General features: G+C 36.9%; 2 protein-coding genes across 5 annotated transcripts in view; one reads left to right on the top strand and one right to left on the bottom strand.

Annotated features, from left to right (window-relative positions):
- LOC106080295 (uncharacterized) overlaps positions 1–14,363 on the top strand; it is a 95,222-nt gene that overhangs the window by 51,343 nt on the left and 29,516 nt on the right. For 2 of the 3 annotated variants that reach the window (XM_056013684.1, XM_056013683.1), the window contains exons 6-9: positions 1,865–1,915; positions 6,311–6,614; positions 11,913–11,962; positions 13,323–13,533. In XM_056013684.1, coding sequence (XP_055869659.1) covers positions 1,913–1,915; positions 6,311–6,614; positions 11,913–11,962; positions 13,323–13,533 — 568 coding nt within the window. In that variant the 5' untranslated portion in view covers positions 1,865–1,912. Of the gene's footprint in view, positions 1–1,584; positions 1,763–1,864; positions 1,916–6,310; positions 6,615–11,912; positions 11,963–13,322; positions 13,534–14,363 lie in introns of those variants that run through there. The other variant, XM_056013685.1, reaches the window with a different exon arrangement.
- Positions 8,708–11,681, bottom strand: LOC129923328 (uncharacterized). 2 transcript variants are annotated; one of them, XM_056013691.1, is made up of 2 exons: positions 11,069–11,681; positions 8,708–10,496 (listed from the first exon to the last, which is right to left on the bottom strand). In XM_056013691.1, exons 1-2 carry the CDS (start codon positions 11,158–11,160, stop codon positions 9,767–9,769), a joined length of 822 nt encoding a protein of 273 aa, XP_055869666.1. In that variant the 5' UTR covers positions 11,161–11,681; the 3' UTR covers positions 8,708–9,766. The 2 variants fall into 2 exon arrangements, with proteins under 2 accessions (XP_055869666.1, XP_055869665.1); XM_056013690.1 differs by having other exon boundaries at positions 11,069–11,670.

Genomic DNA, 14,363 nt, shown 5'->3' with positions numbered 1-14,363 from the left:
TAACCATTATCTGTTAGCTTCCTTTGTTGCTTATAAGAACTCGGCTGGAGTCAAATCTTAAACTGATGCATCATCCAGACAGGCAAGGGTCAGAGTCATGACTGACTTTACAGAGTCCTCGCCGTAGGGATAATACAAACATAACTCCTGTCACTGACAGTACTCGTATTGTGGAGCGCTACTCGGTTGGAGTCAAATCTTAAACTGATGCATCATCCAGACAGGCAAGGGTCAGAGTCATGACTGACTTTACAGAGTCCTCGCCGTAGGGATAATACAAGCATAACTCCTGTCACTGACTGTACTCGTATTGTGGAGCGCTACTCGGTTGGAGTCAAATCTTAAAGTGATGCATCATCCAGACAGGCAAGGGTCAGAGTCATGACTGACTTTACAGAGTCCTCGCCGTAGGGATAATACAAGCATAACTCCTGTCACTGACTGTACTCGTACTGTGGAGCGATACTATTTCGCTAACTTTGTACCATTTACAACTATATCCAGTTCAAGGTGTTACTACAGCAGTAATGCTGAAGTGCAGGGGCGGACTGGTTATATGGGCAAATGCCGGGTGGGCCGGTACCCCAATGGGCCATTAGGGTCACCTGAAGGGTCTCATGAATGCCACTATATAATGCGTTAAATTGTAAAAAGTTTTATAATATTCTCTTATAAAAAGACTTCTGAGCGTCGTGTTTAAGAAAAAAACAACCTTTTACAGACTCTACGGTGTAACGCTAATTTAATCTAACACATTTTCTGAAATAATGCAATAGTCTACACCCGTAGACAGTGCTACTAGTAGGCTTCATCCTTTCAGGGCCCACACTTTAAGCGATTAAAAAGCAACATAAGGCCTACTTTATTTATTTTAAAAAATATCATTGTATCATGCGTTCAGTTATCAATACATTAACAAACTTAACAGAATGATTTTTTAAGGACAGGCAGACCTAGAAATGGATGTCAATCATATGATAAATAATGATATACGATTTGTGGGCCGAATGTATAGAAATGCCTGGGCCGATTTTAACACCCAGTTCGCCCCTGCTGAAGTGGATACTTGTAGTCGAACCGAATTTCTATTTGTTTGCAGTTTATCTAAAATTTAAGAATTGGAAGTTAAGATCCTCAATAGAACTTTTTACTGACGCTATGTTATATGTAGGCTACACCAATATTGAACACTGTTCTTATTCTTGAATAATTAATTTCTGCAGCTTAGAATGCAGGGAATCCTTTAGCTGACAGGACACTGGATCTCACAGTAGGGGCACACTAAGACATCATTTTAGAGTCGTTAGATTCTAACAGGGCCCCCGTAGCCGTTTTAAAGAATCCCCGAACATTTGAAAATTCTAGCCTGCATAAATTATGTAGATGGAAAATGTTAAATACATATTTTAGTAATAGATATAGACTTTTAAAAATGAATTTCACATCAATGTTGTACAGGTAGTTTCCCTTTTTAATGACGTGTATTCAACTTTAGATTTCATTTCCCTCGACTCCGTTATGGTGAGGTAATTCAACGAAAGTCAATAGCAACGCCAAAGTTACCATTCTTTAATTCTTGAACATTTATATTGCCAGTCTAGCGTAGCAAACTTGCTTGCAACTATTGGGAATTCCTACAATTACATAACATTTCACTGTACCAGTATGGCTTTGTGTTTGGCAATATTCGTAATAGTGGTGCTTTAAGCAAACAGAAGACAAAGGACCACATCGCATGAAACTTCTGTTACGTCTTTTAATGGTATTAAAAATATTTACTTGATATTATTAAAAGTGATTTATTTTATTTATCATAAAAACTTTTTCTTTATGTTAATTTTTTTTTCGTTCTTTGTGAATACAGATTCTGAAGTAACAGATGCAGATATCAAAGGACATAAAAGAATAGAAGATGGTAAGGAAAAAAAAGCTTACATTTAGATTTTTTTGTTAATAGTATATCAAAATATATGGGCATTCTTCTTCTTGAAACTGTCAGGTAGAGTTGAGCCTTCGGCTCTTGGAACTCTAGGCCAGCAAAAGTGAACAAGAGCTCCCTTTCACAGGCCTGAATGAGAACAGTGTACACTGTTCTGTCTGGCGGGGTGTCAGACTCGCGGCCAGAGACCGCGTGTACCGGGACCCCTGCCATTTTCCTTTTCTGTATCAGGCTAACCGTGCAGGACACGCCGTTTATGTAACGGCCCCTTGAGGAACGGCACCTGAATTGTGACAAGGTTGTGGGAGCTTTTTTACAACTCTGCACAGTGCAATGAGGATACTCTCACACCCCCTTAGGCACCCCCACGGGAGTCTTGTTTTGCTACCCTTTAGCCTAATCGTTTCCTACGATCGTTTCCACCCGGGCGCCACTATGAGGCACTGTAGCATACCCAGGAAATATATGGGCGTATATAATATATAATAAGGCTTGTCTTCGATTAATGAGAAACGCTGTCACCTACACATTTTGCCACTCCTAGGAGTCCTAGCGCAGACATACCATTTACCGCGGTGATCGATTTAGATTCTTTTCGCCGTCTAGGTCTGTCATCGGCAGCGGATTTTCTTTTGGTCTCAAATGTGTATCCCGCGTCCTTAGTACGGGTCTCCAGCTGTCTCGTTCCGAAGCCGCCTGGAGACGGGTGCTTTCTTCTATGGGCAAGTAACGTAACCAAAATATACCTATCTTTATATATTCTCTGCTCAAATTGACCTAACCAAACGAAATTACATATGAACTCAATTTTAATGATTTTGTCCTTGGGGAAATGTATTTTTGTAAGCCTTTGAAGTTAAAAAAATGTATGTCTGTTTTTTGTGAAATACTTCTGTCGTAAGTGTCAAGGTTCTTTTCTTCTTACTGTACGTATGTGTATTTCAATGCTGACACCAAATGTCACCAAGTCATGAACTTAACTGTGACGACAAATAAAAAGAGTAAATGAAGATTCAGAATGATGATAAACGGACATATAACTTGTTTATTAAGAGTGTAACTAAAATACAGGTACAGTTCTGGCAAATGAAATATTCAGTATCAATTATTACATAACATCTCAATATCCATAGAATGAATAATAGCTACACAAAAATAATTAGAGTCTATAGTTCAACTCTATAACTAAAATCCAACTGTCCTTGACTAGGAACAAAAAAAACACTGTTTTACTATGAGTTACATTGCATTCAAAAAATATTTCTAACAAAGTAAAACAATCCAAAACCATCTTGAAGTCAAAAACCTGAATTGCCCCCCTTCTCCTGTACAGTTAACAGGAGACCCAGGCTGACCAGAATTCAGTCTTGTTACTAAGTAACATCTCATAATCTTACACCAACATTATCTTGCACCAACATTATATTGCAATAACATTATCTTGCATTTGCAGTAACATTATCTTGCACTAACATTATCTTGCACCAACATTATCTTGCACCAACATTATCTTGCACCAACAATAACTTACCTTAACATTATCTTGCACTAACATTATCTTGCACTAACATTATCTTGCACTAACATTATCTTGCACTAACATTATCTTGCACCAACATTATCTTGCACCAGCAATAACTTACCTTAACATTATCTTGCACCAACATTATCTTGCACTAACATTATCTTGCACTAACATTATCTTGCACTAACATTATCTTGCACTAACATTATCTTGCACTAACATTATCTTGTACTAACATTATCTTGCACTAACATTATCTTGCACCAACATTATCTTGCACTAACATTATCTTGCACTAACATTATCTTGCACTAACATTATCTTGCACCAACATTATCTTGCACCAACAATAACTTACCTTAACATTATCTTGCACCAACATTATCTTGCACCAACATTATCTTGCACCAACATTATCTTGCACCAACATTATCTTGCACCAACATTATCTTGCACACATATGCAGCTGTTTTGTTTATTCATTTATTATTTTAAAAATAAAATCAAAGATACCCTAAAAAAGATTAACCCAGTCTTTATCGGTGGGATCTGAAGCGGAGCCCTGTGCCAAGCGTTCTCGGCGTTCTGACTCCAAGCGTCTAAAACGCCTTTTTCTCGTTGTAATGAGAGTTTCCGTCATAAGGTTTTGTTTGTTTTACATGTTTCGGATGTTCCTTCAGAGTTGAAGATAGTTTACTTCCTAGTCCAAACCTCACGCAGGACGACGGAGTATGGGAGCGGGCAGGGTTTGAACCCTCGACCGTCGATTAATCCGAACGACAGTCCAGCGCGCAAACCGCACGACCAGGCAGCCATCCAAGGTATGTTAAGTATGACGTGTTGGCGCAGACCTTTTTGTTACAGAAAAGTCGTGCACAAAAAAAAAAATGTACGGCAGGCGGGAAAATTCGACCATTTTTGCAAGAAGATAGCTTTGGCAGAAACGTTATGAAATGTCTTCAAAAAGTTTTGAGTCGATATTGCTGCAGACGCTAATCGCCAAAAAAAAAAAATATTTTAAAAGGTCTTTAATAGATTATGATACGACGTCTCTGATTTAAAATAATTAAATCTTTGCAACTATGGTAATACTGCATACTACTTGGTTAATATTAAAAGATGGAGCAATAACTATGATGGAAAAAAAATTGTCCCTTTAATTATAAAGTACAGGGTGACCGAGCCTCGCTCTAAGGCAGCGGTTCTCAACCTTTTAAGCGACCTCTTTTTACAAACCCCCCTCTCTGCCGCGACCCCCCTCCCCCACACACACATACAGCAATAGAAGAATAGACAATAACAATCAATATTTTCGACGGTCTTAGCCGACCCCCTGGCAAATCGTCATTCGACCCCCAAGAGGGTCGGGACCCACAGGTTGAGAAACGCTGCTCTAAGGAAAGTCAATATTTACCTGAACTCATTTTGGAAACATTTTTGTAATGAAAAAGGAAAGATGAGCAATGGGGAAACCCCTTCCAATCTGAACAAATTCGTATATGATCTGTTAGATCTAATTAGTCATTGTACGGGGAAATTTAAAAGCTACAATGTTGAAGAGCTCATTGTTGTTTAAGATTTTCAGAATTGGACTTCCTCTACGTATATTAAACAAACACAAGTCACAAGAAATTATAATCACTATTTGATGGGCTTAGTCTGTTAGCGTCAGTCACACACCCTCACTTGAAGTAACCTGATATTCACTTTTAAGCTCAACAAACCAGGTCAACATTTTTAAAAGACTAAATAATAGCGAGGTCTAGTTAAAATTTTTGAATTGCATAGCTATTGTGAGTCATTGAAAATACGAAATTGATAAACCAAAAAAAAAAAATATAAAAAATTTAAGGAACGTCTTTGTTGATGTTTTTTTTCCTGTTTTTCTTTTGTTTGTTTTCTCTTCAAAGCTGGCGCCACAAGTTTTTTGCGTGGTTCCCAAACTTTTTATCTCGTAGACCCCTTGCCATGTTCACCGATATTCGGTAGCCCTCCCCCCCCCCCAAACCTCCTACTTAAATAACATAGCATTTTGCAAATAAATTTTAATTTTAAATGTGTTTTTATTACAACACATCATACAATAATAAAAGCATATCATTGGAATCAGGGGAAGGGGAGGATCCTGATGATAAACCATTGTTTGGAAATGAAGCATTATTATTGGCATATGTTCATTTTAATATGGATCATGAAATTCGGGAACAACTGCTCTTGCGAGAAATTCAATATTTAATGTTTTGAATGACTACTTTGAAGAAAAAGCAACTCATATATCCAATCAGTAGCAACGAATGGATCACTTTCGAGTCCTAAGAGTAAGAAAGAGTGCAATATACATCTATTTATATATAATTCTCTTCTTCCTTCAAGAGTTTGGACGAGAAGCAAAGAGTATAGAAAAGATTACTCTCTTATTTCTGCGGATAGTCATTCCACGAAAAAAACAAGAGGGGGGGGGAGAGAACACGTTTTCACAGCTCGCTACGGGTGGCTGCGCGTTGGACTGCCAAACCCTGCCCCTCCCATCCCCCTTCATCCTGCGGGAGGTTTGCATTAGGAAGAAAACTATCGTCAACTCTGAAGGAACATCCGAAACATGTAAAACATTTTACAAACACTAAATAGCAGCGCCGGACTTAACCATTGTGGGGCCCTATGCGAAACGGATTTCGCGGGGCCAAGTTTTGGGTAGGGAAGCGGAAAATAAGTGAAATTCTTTTTTGAAGTAACGTCTGTATTATATAAGATAAGATAAATTTAAGAGTTTGTATTAGTTTGAGAGTAACACTTTAATTCCCTTTGATATATTGTTTGAAATAGTTGTGTTTTTTTTTATAACACAGACTCCCCAACACGGAAAATTAAAAAGAAAGCATGAGGCATGTATACGAGAAAACTTTATGTACCTGAAGGAGCATTTGGCAGCCAATAAAATCGCAGATTACTTGTTTCAATATAACGTGCTGACTCAAGACGACCAGGAGGAAATCAGAAATGAGATTGCTATTCTTGAGAAAAACGACTGCCTGCTAAAAAAGTTGCTGTGGTCTGGGCCTTGCAACGGATTTGACAGCTTCATGACATGTTTGCAGAAATATCAGCCGCCAGTTTATGATCGTCTGACTAAATGTTTGAAATCGCAAAGTGGTAAGTAGTCTTGACTGTTTATCTTATCTTATCATTACGTTCTTCGCGTTACATAGGTTAATCTAGTCAAGGATGGCTAGAGTAACACGTCTAGTAAAATCACTAAATTTAGAAAGCAATCAAAATAGAAGACTTAAAAGTAAAGCAGAAATTATACATAAAACACTGAACCATAATCTTCAAATATAAAAACCTAATAAATACTCAGAAAGACTTAAAAATAAAAATATCGACATGGACCCATATGCTAAGACAAATTTATACAAATGCCCCTTCTTCCCTAGTGCTATTAGAGTATGGAATGGGTTGCCTAAGCTAGCCAGCAAAACCAGTGACTTGGCAGAATTTAAGTCATTGGTTGGTATGCAAGACGTAATCATCTTCTTTTGTGAAGCAATGTCTGTATTTTATAAGATAAGGTAAGATGATAATAAGTGACTTAACTCTTAAGTCGTTGGTTATCCTGGCTCATTCAGACATCCCATTGCAGTCTCTTATAGCCTACCACTAGGAAATAAGTAGCACCTGTGCGAAAATGTCCTTTCATATGGAATACACAATTTCCCTTAGAACTCTAATTATTACCTGACATGAGCTGGGGAAAATAAGGTCGGTTGGTCGTTTTGCTGGCCACATGACATCCTTGTTAAAAATTGAAGCAGATTACCTTTACATCATCTTCTTTATAGATCGCAAGGTCCGAAAAAGGCTATTTACTTTGCCTTTAATTTACTTAGCACATAAAAAGGTTATCTTATTTTAGACTAAAATATCTGCTTAAGAAATACTACTATTTTGTCCTGGGTTAGTTAGATAATATTATTGTTTATGCTTTTATCTAGCGCGTCTTAAATACTCTAGAAGCTGGTTCAGTGCGTTCTGGGTCAATCTTTTATAAATGTTTTGGGATGGAATATTTAGGGTATGTTTAAAGTCATAACTAGCAATGCTCAACTGATACAACTCATCACGAGCTGACTACTGTTGATAGATAGCTAAGCGGATTGTCACATAACCACACAGTTTTTGCTGCCCCCTCACAGAGGAATAGCCGGTAATATTTTGTGTTGTCTGTCTGTCGTCCGTCTCGTTTAGATCTCCTAAACTATATAGGATATTCAAAGATACTCACGTTTAAAGACCAGCTTAGGAGCCTTATTTCTTCAATTTACATAGAAGGGAGAAAAATAGATGCATGCAGCTTACAAACAAGGCAGTTTGAGATTTGTTTAGATTAACATCGTCCTACTATATAGTACACGCATTCATCCTGACACTTTGTGAGCATATGTCACATACTAATTTTGAATGAAATCCTAGAAATCTGTGACTTGTAGAATAATTTCGCAAGTGCAACTCGTAGCCAACGTGAGAATCCACCACGGCCTCTCGGTTTGTTTACCCTCGCGCAGTTGGTAGTTAATAGTTTATGATATTTATACTACAGACATTAAAACCTGTCTGAATTGATCTGTTCGAGGACCGATTTTGATTTAATGTTTCAACACAAACTGTTTTTTTGTAACCTTGATCTTTTAAAAGGGAGAAAAACTGAGCTTAAGGGGGATGCACAATGAAATTTCAATTTTTGTAATTTACAGATAAATAGAAAAGCTTTATGCATGACTTGATAGAACATATAGAGACATGAGTAACCATACACATTTTATGAGTGTAGCCTTTTGGGTTGCTATGGAAATGGCGGCCATCTTGAAAATAAACAATGTTTACAAAATTCTTAAAATATTCTAAAGTACTCAAAATTTTTTTAATTTTTTGATTGCACCTGATAGATATTTGAATCCCATAGGTAACTGGCTAATTTTGTTTTGAAAATTATTACTGGTTTAATTTTTATGAATTTTTAAAATTTTTATTTTTTTCCGACCCCATTTTTCATCTGAGGTCACATCATTATTTTTATTTTTTTATGAAATTTATTATACATATTGAAAATTTTTGCAGCCTATTACCTATGATATACTATCAATAAACTACATGTGAAAAATTATTAGTCTAACTTATACAGAACTAAAGATTTTGAGATTCTTGTGGACAACATGCACCTAAAAATACATTTTGAGAAAAACGCATTTAAAGTTTTTAAAATGATATAAAATATTTATTGTAACCATAAAAATGAAAAAAAAGGGAATATTTACATAAAACAACATAATAGATAATAAAAAAAACAAAAAACTATTCATTAAAATGGCCTGATTGATAGGTTGGACCTTCTAGAACCTCTGCCCGGTGCTCATGCTCAATTCTTCGTTTTTTCAAGTTTTTTCTCCTGGACACTAATGCGATTGATTTTCTTTTTCTAACAAGCTGTAGTTTGACATTTTGCTTTTTCTCACTAGAAGAAATGTTCTTTAGTGTCCAGGGAATGCCTAATATGTCAAAAACTGATCTGATGCCAACAGGTCCATTATTGAAGGCTAAAACAGCAAGGTATGTCGCAGCCCTTACCGTTTTTAATGTTGCGAATTCTGTTTTGGGGCATCTTTGCCAAATGAGGGAATGAAAAGATTCATTGGCGTTTTGTGTTCCCATTCTAGAACATCTTTTTAACAGATCTGTGTCTGTTAGTCTTTTCATTATAGGAAATAACAGTTTACCTATTTCTGATGTGATGGTCTGGTTGTGTTTTTTATATGGCTGTTTTAGTGCCTCTGATCTCTTAAAGTGACACCAAGATGTAGCGCCATCAGGACACAACCTGTGGTTATGATCTAGGTCTGAGCTCATCATATGAAAAAATGAGCCCATAACAGCCAGCTTCATTTTTTGAATGTCGGGAGCATTTTGGCGCAGAGCTTTGGAATAGTAATTTGTAATTTTTTCAATTTTTGGCTTTGTAAGCCTATAATTTAGTTCTTTTTTGTTAGACATTTTTAAATTGTTCAAAGCATTAAACATTCTTTTTGAGATGTGGTTAATGCAGTCCTCTTTTAAGATTTCTACATCATATCCTGAGTTGGTAATGGCAGATGAATGCGATTTACTATCGCCATCACACAGCATCGTGCCATAAACAAGTTTTCTGGATGCCACAGAGCGCGAAAAGATTTTGGATGCTGCTGCGGCCTCCATTGCATTTGCTGAGCCACTGAAGTTTTTTTGACACATATGCTTAGAGGCATCAAAGTTTAGTTCTGCAGAGTTTGAATCACAAACATGGCAATAATTTGATAGGACTTCGGTGTCGATGACGAGTCCAGTATCAAAATAACTGTGCCAATTCCTGAATGAGATGAGTGGCCCCTTTTATGCCAAGTCCCATCGAAAGAAACTGTAATAACAGGACAGCCTGTTGAACTTATTCTTTCATCTGTAGTTAGAGGTTGTGAAATGTTTCTTCCATGCACAACAGCAGATGCCCTAATCATACATTCTTCACCAGCTTCAATTATAGCGGTATTGACTATGTTAGCTAGATTGTTATAAGTATTTCTGTGCATGCAGGGCATACTCATAAGTCCACAAAACCTATCAAATTTAGAATGCGAGATTCCAGATTCTTTTAATGCAGCGACAGCGCGGACATTAATATCCAGATGAACATCATTACTTTTTTTTGAGGTCCAGTCGGACCACAAATATGTTTCACAATTTAGGCATTTGATTTTAATCAAATGAGCCATGCCTTTTGATTGTGTGATGCACATAGTTAATTTGTTGTCAAAGCAATGTGGACAGCACAACAAGGAGACCATTGTGGTCAATTGCATTGAATTCATCATGACGTATATGAAATCTTCAGGCAGCCTCTTATTGGTGTTATCAGCGTTAGTAACTGCAGTTAGGGATATTTTTCGCTCAGCTGCACTTGCAGGCTGTGTTGTTGCTGCTTCAGATCCAGCTGTATCCAAAACAGAGCTGCAAACAAATAAAAAATAAATTAGAGGGTCTTTAAAAAAAAATTCAATAGTATGAAAGTACACGTCACATCTATCACAACATGAAGATTATTTTAAATTTTATAATGCATTTTAGAAATCATATATTGTATTAATCATAAAAAGTAAAGAATGTATAGAGACATGTTACATGTAATATAGATCTATATATGACAATATGTACTAGATCTAAAAAAAAACAACTAAGACCAAGACTTGAGTTGAAGTTGAAGTCCTACAATACTGTTCAATACATCATCATACACGATAATCAGATAATCTAATCTCTAGAGATTATCTAGTTCTAATGTGATCTATGCTCCTAATATAGACTAGATCTATAAAAGGATAGATCTCTATGTTTGCAATCATTTTCATGATATTTATTTAATGTCTATAGAATCTAGATTCTAGATCTAGATCTAGATGTGATTCATTGGATAAACACGTTGTCGAACTCAAAGAGCCAAGGTTTCATAGTCATTATTTTATGTGTCAGCACACGCTTGTCTAGTAAATAAAAAAAAAAGCAAACTCTAGATCTAGACTTACCTTTGTAATTGTGCATTTGTCTTTGAAGCATGTCGTCCTCTGGGCTTACAGTAACGTTTTTTCTTTCCAAACATATAACCTTTTGTTGGCATTTCTGAGTTTCAATAATGAATCGATTGTTGATGTGATGGAAGTTTACAGAAGAAGGACCGGTTCACGTCATGTGCGCATGCGTGCATACTTTGTAGTTACGGAAGCTTTTTCAGTGCGCATGCGTGTAATTACAGTAACTATAGAAGCTTTGATGGTGCGCATGCGTAAATATGGCTTTGTGGGTGTGTATATGAGGATATAGGGGAAAAAAAGAGGTAGTGACGTATTTTGAAAGTTCATTGCAGTACTATTTATTTATAGAATGAGAAACCATGCACATAATCGGAACTAGAAAAGTAGACCTTTGTATCGATACCATCTGTTAGGGATTAGAGCGTACATTAGCTTATCAACTATAGCTTACAAAATGTTGATTTTTCACCAAAACATCAAAATTTTGCTTATATATCTACATTTAAAATACAAAATTGATGTATAAAACGTATTTTTTTTAGTATTCTGATAGGGAATTCGTATTCTAGACATTTTAAACTATTAAAATCTATTAATTTTAAAATATCGATATTTTTGACCTAAATCTATGTTTTCTCACTGTGCATCCCCCTTAAATATAGCTAGGCCATGAACTTTTAATGTGTGGAAATGATTGCTACAATATTTGTCAGGCTCTTACTTGTATATGTGTGTCTCATTTGAGGGTATCGCTTTTATCAAAGGAAATAACATTAAACCTATACACCCTTGTAGGAAATCTAAATAATTCATAATTATACTTTAATCAAATTTACAGGAAGGCGAGGTCGACTCAACGTGCTTTTCTCACGCAAACAAAAGTGTAAGGTAGGAAGTATATTTCATCTAGCAGTTTTAATGGAATTATTATTATTGTTATTTTTATTTGTTATCGAAAAATGATTTAGGTGTTATTTTATGTCGGCCTTTAAACGTTAATAGTCAATAGGATGGCTGCCTGGTCGTGCGGTTTGCACGCAGGACTGTCGTTCAGATTTATCGATGGTCCCGGGTTCAAACCCTGCCCGCTCCCATCCCCCGTCGTCCTGCGGGAGGTTTGGACTAGGAAGTAATTATCTTCAACTCTGAAGGAACATCCGAAACATGTAAAATATTTTACAAACAAAACATACAACTGACCCACCGCTAGAGCAGCGGTTCTCAACCTTTTAAGCTCGGCGACCCCTTTTTACAATTCACCTCTCTGACGCGACCCCCCTCCCACACACACACATACAGCAATAGAAGAATAGACAATAACAATCCATATTTTCGATGGTCTTAGGCGACCCCTGGCGAATCGTCAATCGACCCCCAAGGGGGTCGCGACCCACAGGTTGAGAACCCCTGCGCTAGAGCTGCCAGTATTTGTTTATTTTTTTTAGGAAGATTTTAAATATCTCCTTCAGTCACAAAGCGATTATGGAACATCTCATAGAAATAAGATGAATAGGGCCTATGCCTGTGCCTGAGCTGTGGTCGGTACGACCTTACCCAGACAGCAGTTCTCCCTTCTCCAGGCAGCTGATCTATCCAAAAGGAACGACTAATGTGGACACGCTGCTGCAAACTTTCTTAGAGTCGCCGGCTCAGGGTTGACCCCCGAAGCCTTTCATATGGCAGAGGAGGTTTGAGTTCTGAGTTTTCGTTGTTACTAGGTGGGTAGCCGGCCATTCTAACGAACACCTCCTGGCCTAAGTCTAGTTTACTGGTTTAGGCGCCAGTTACTCGCCTTTGCTCCGTCTCCTATCAGTGAAAACAGTGCCAATATGTGAGCAAAACGTGAATGCCAGGAGTTGTCGCACACCTTTAGGAAAACTTATAAAGGTAGTGGAGTGCCTTTATCCATTACCGCTTTCAGCAATCACAACCGTTCGGAACCTAGAAAGAGTCTTTTGTAGGCCAACATTCAGTGGTCTCGATGGTTTGAGCCTAGAATGTCTGCCTGGTCGTGTGGTATCCTATGTATTCAGAACTGCTGTTCAGTGGTCTCCATGGTCCAGGGTTTGAATCCTTCACGCTAACATACCTGTTATCCTGATGGTTAGGGTGGAATTATCTTCAGATCTGAAGAAAGATCCAAAAACAGGTAAAACATTTTACAAAACCTACATAACCTACTCCTGTCGCCCGTATAGGTTACTGTTTAGGCTTAAAAAATGATCTTTCTTTGTTTGTTTTTGTTTAGACAAAGCTTCAAGCTTCAGATGATTGTCAAGATCTATGCTCTTGTAATTTAGAAATCCTTCTGAATGACTTGAAACCTTTGTTACAACAGAAGGATCGAAAATCAGCTGAATATGTCCAAAATAAACTGCAGCAGTTATTATATACTATAGAAAATTATTATGACAGTTTTAGCATTTTGGAAAAGGAAATGTGTGATTTAGATTTGCAAGGTAAATTGAAGATCATAGAAAGAAACAAGGCTTCAAAATATTTTACAAAACTTTATGGTTAAAATTATCTTTTTTTTTTAACTGACCAAAACAATGGGAAAAAACATAACAACAACATCTAGTCATGCATGTTAACCAATGACTTAAATTCTACCAAGTCACTTGTTTTCCTGGCTAGTTCAGGCAACCCATTCCATGCTCTAATATCACTAGGGAAGAAGGATCATTTGTACAAATTTGTCCTAGCCTATGGAACGGGAAATGTACCTTTATCTTTTTGCCTTTCTGAGTATTTTATTAAATTTTGTTTTTGTACTTGAAGATTATGGTTCAGTGTTTTATGTATAATTGCTACTTTACTTTTGAGTCTTTTCTCCTAAGGGCTTTCTAAATTTAGTGATTTTCCTAAAGGTCTTTCTAGATCTAGATACTATGATAACTATCTGCATCTTTTGAAAATTATAAGATAAAATAATATAGAGGCAAAAACACAGACCTAGAAAATTGGTTGTTAATTAATATAGGTCTGTCGGCAACAAATATCGTTAATAAATGGGGTTGGGGGGGGGGGATTGACATAGAAATAATATATATATATATATATATATATATATATATATATATATATATATAGGTTTGTGTTTGCTGTTATCGTTTTTTCTTATCTTTAAAACCGAAGATGCTCTCCCCATGGAGAGAGAGAGAGAGAGAGAGAGAGAATAAAGGAAGGGTCACGGATTTCAGATGCCATACACAACAGAAGCAGAAAGAAGGCTGAAAATGCAACGGCGCCTGGCGATTACATATGCCCTACCTGCGACCGCAGCTGT

This window comes from Biomphalaria glabrata, chromosome 16 (genome assembly GCF_947242115.1).
Source record: "Biomphalaria glabrata chromosome 16, xgBioGlab47.1, whole genome shotgun sequence".
Taxonomy (NCBI): domain Eukaryota; kingdom Metazoa; phylum Mollusca; class Gastropoda; family Planorbidae; genus Biomphalaria; species Biomphalaria glabrata.
This window is presented reverse-complemented; position numbering and strand designations above follow the sequence as displayed.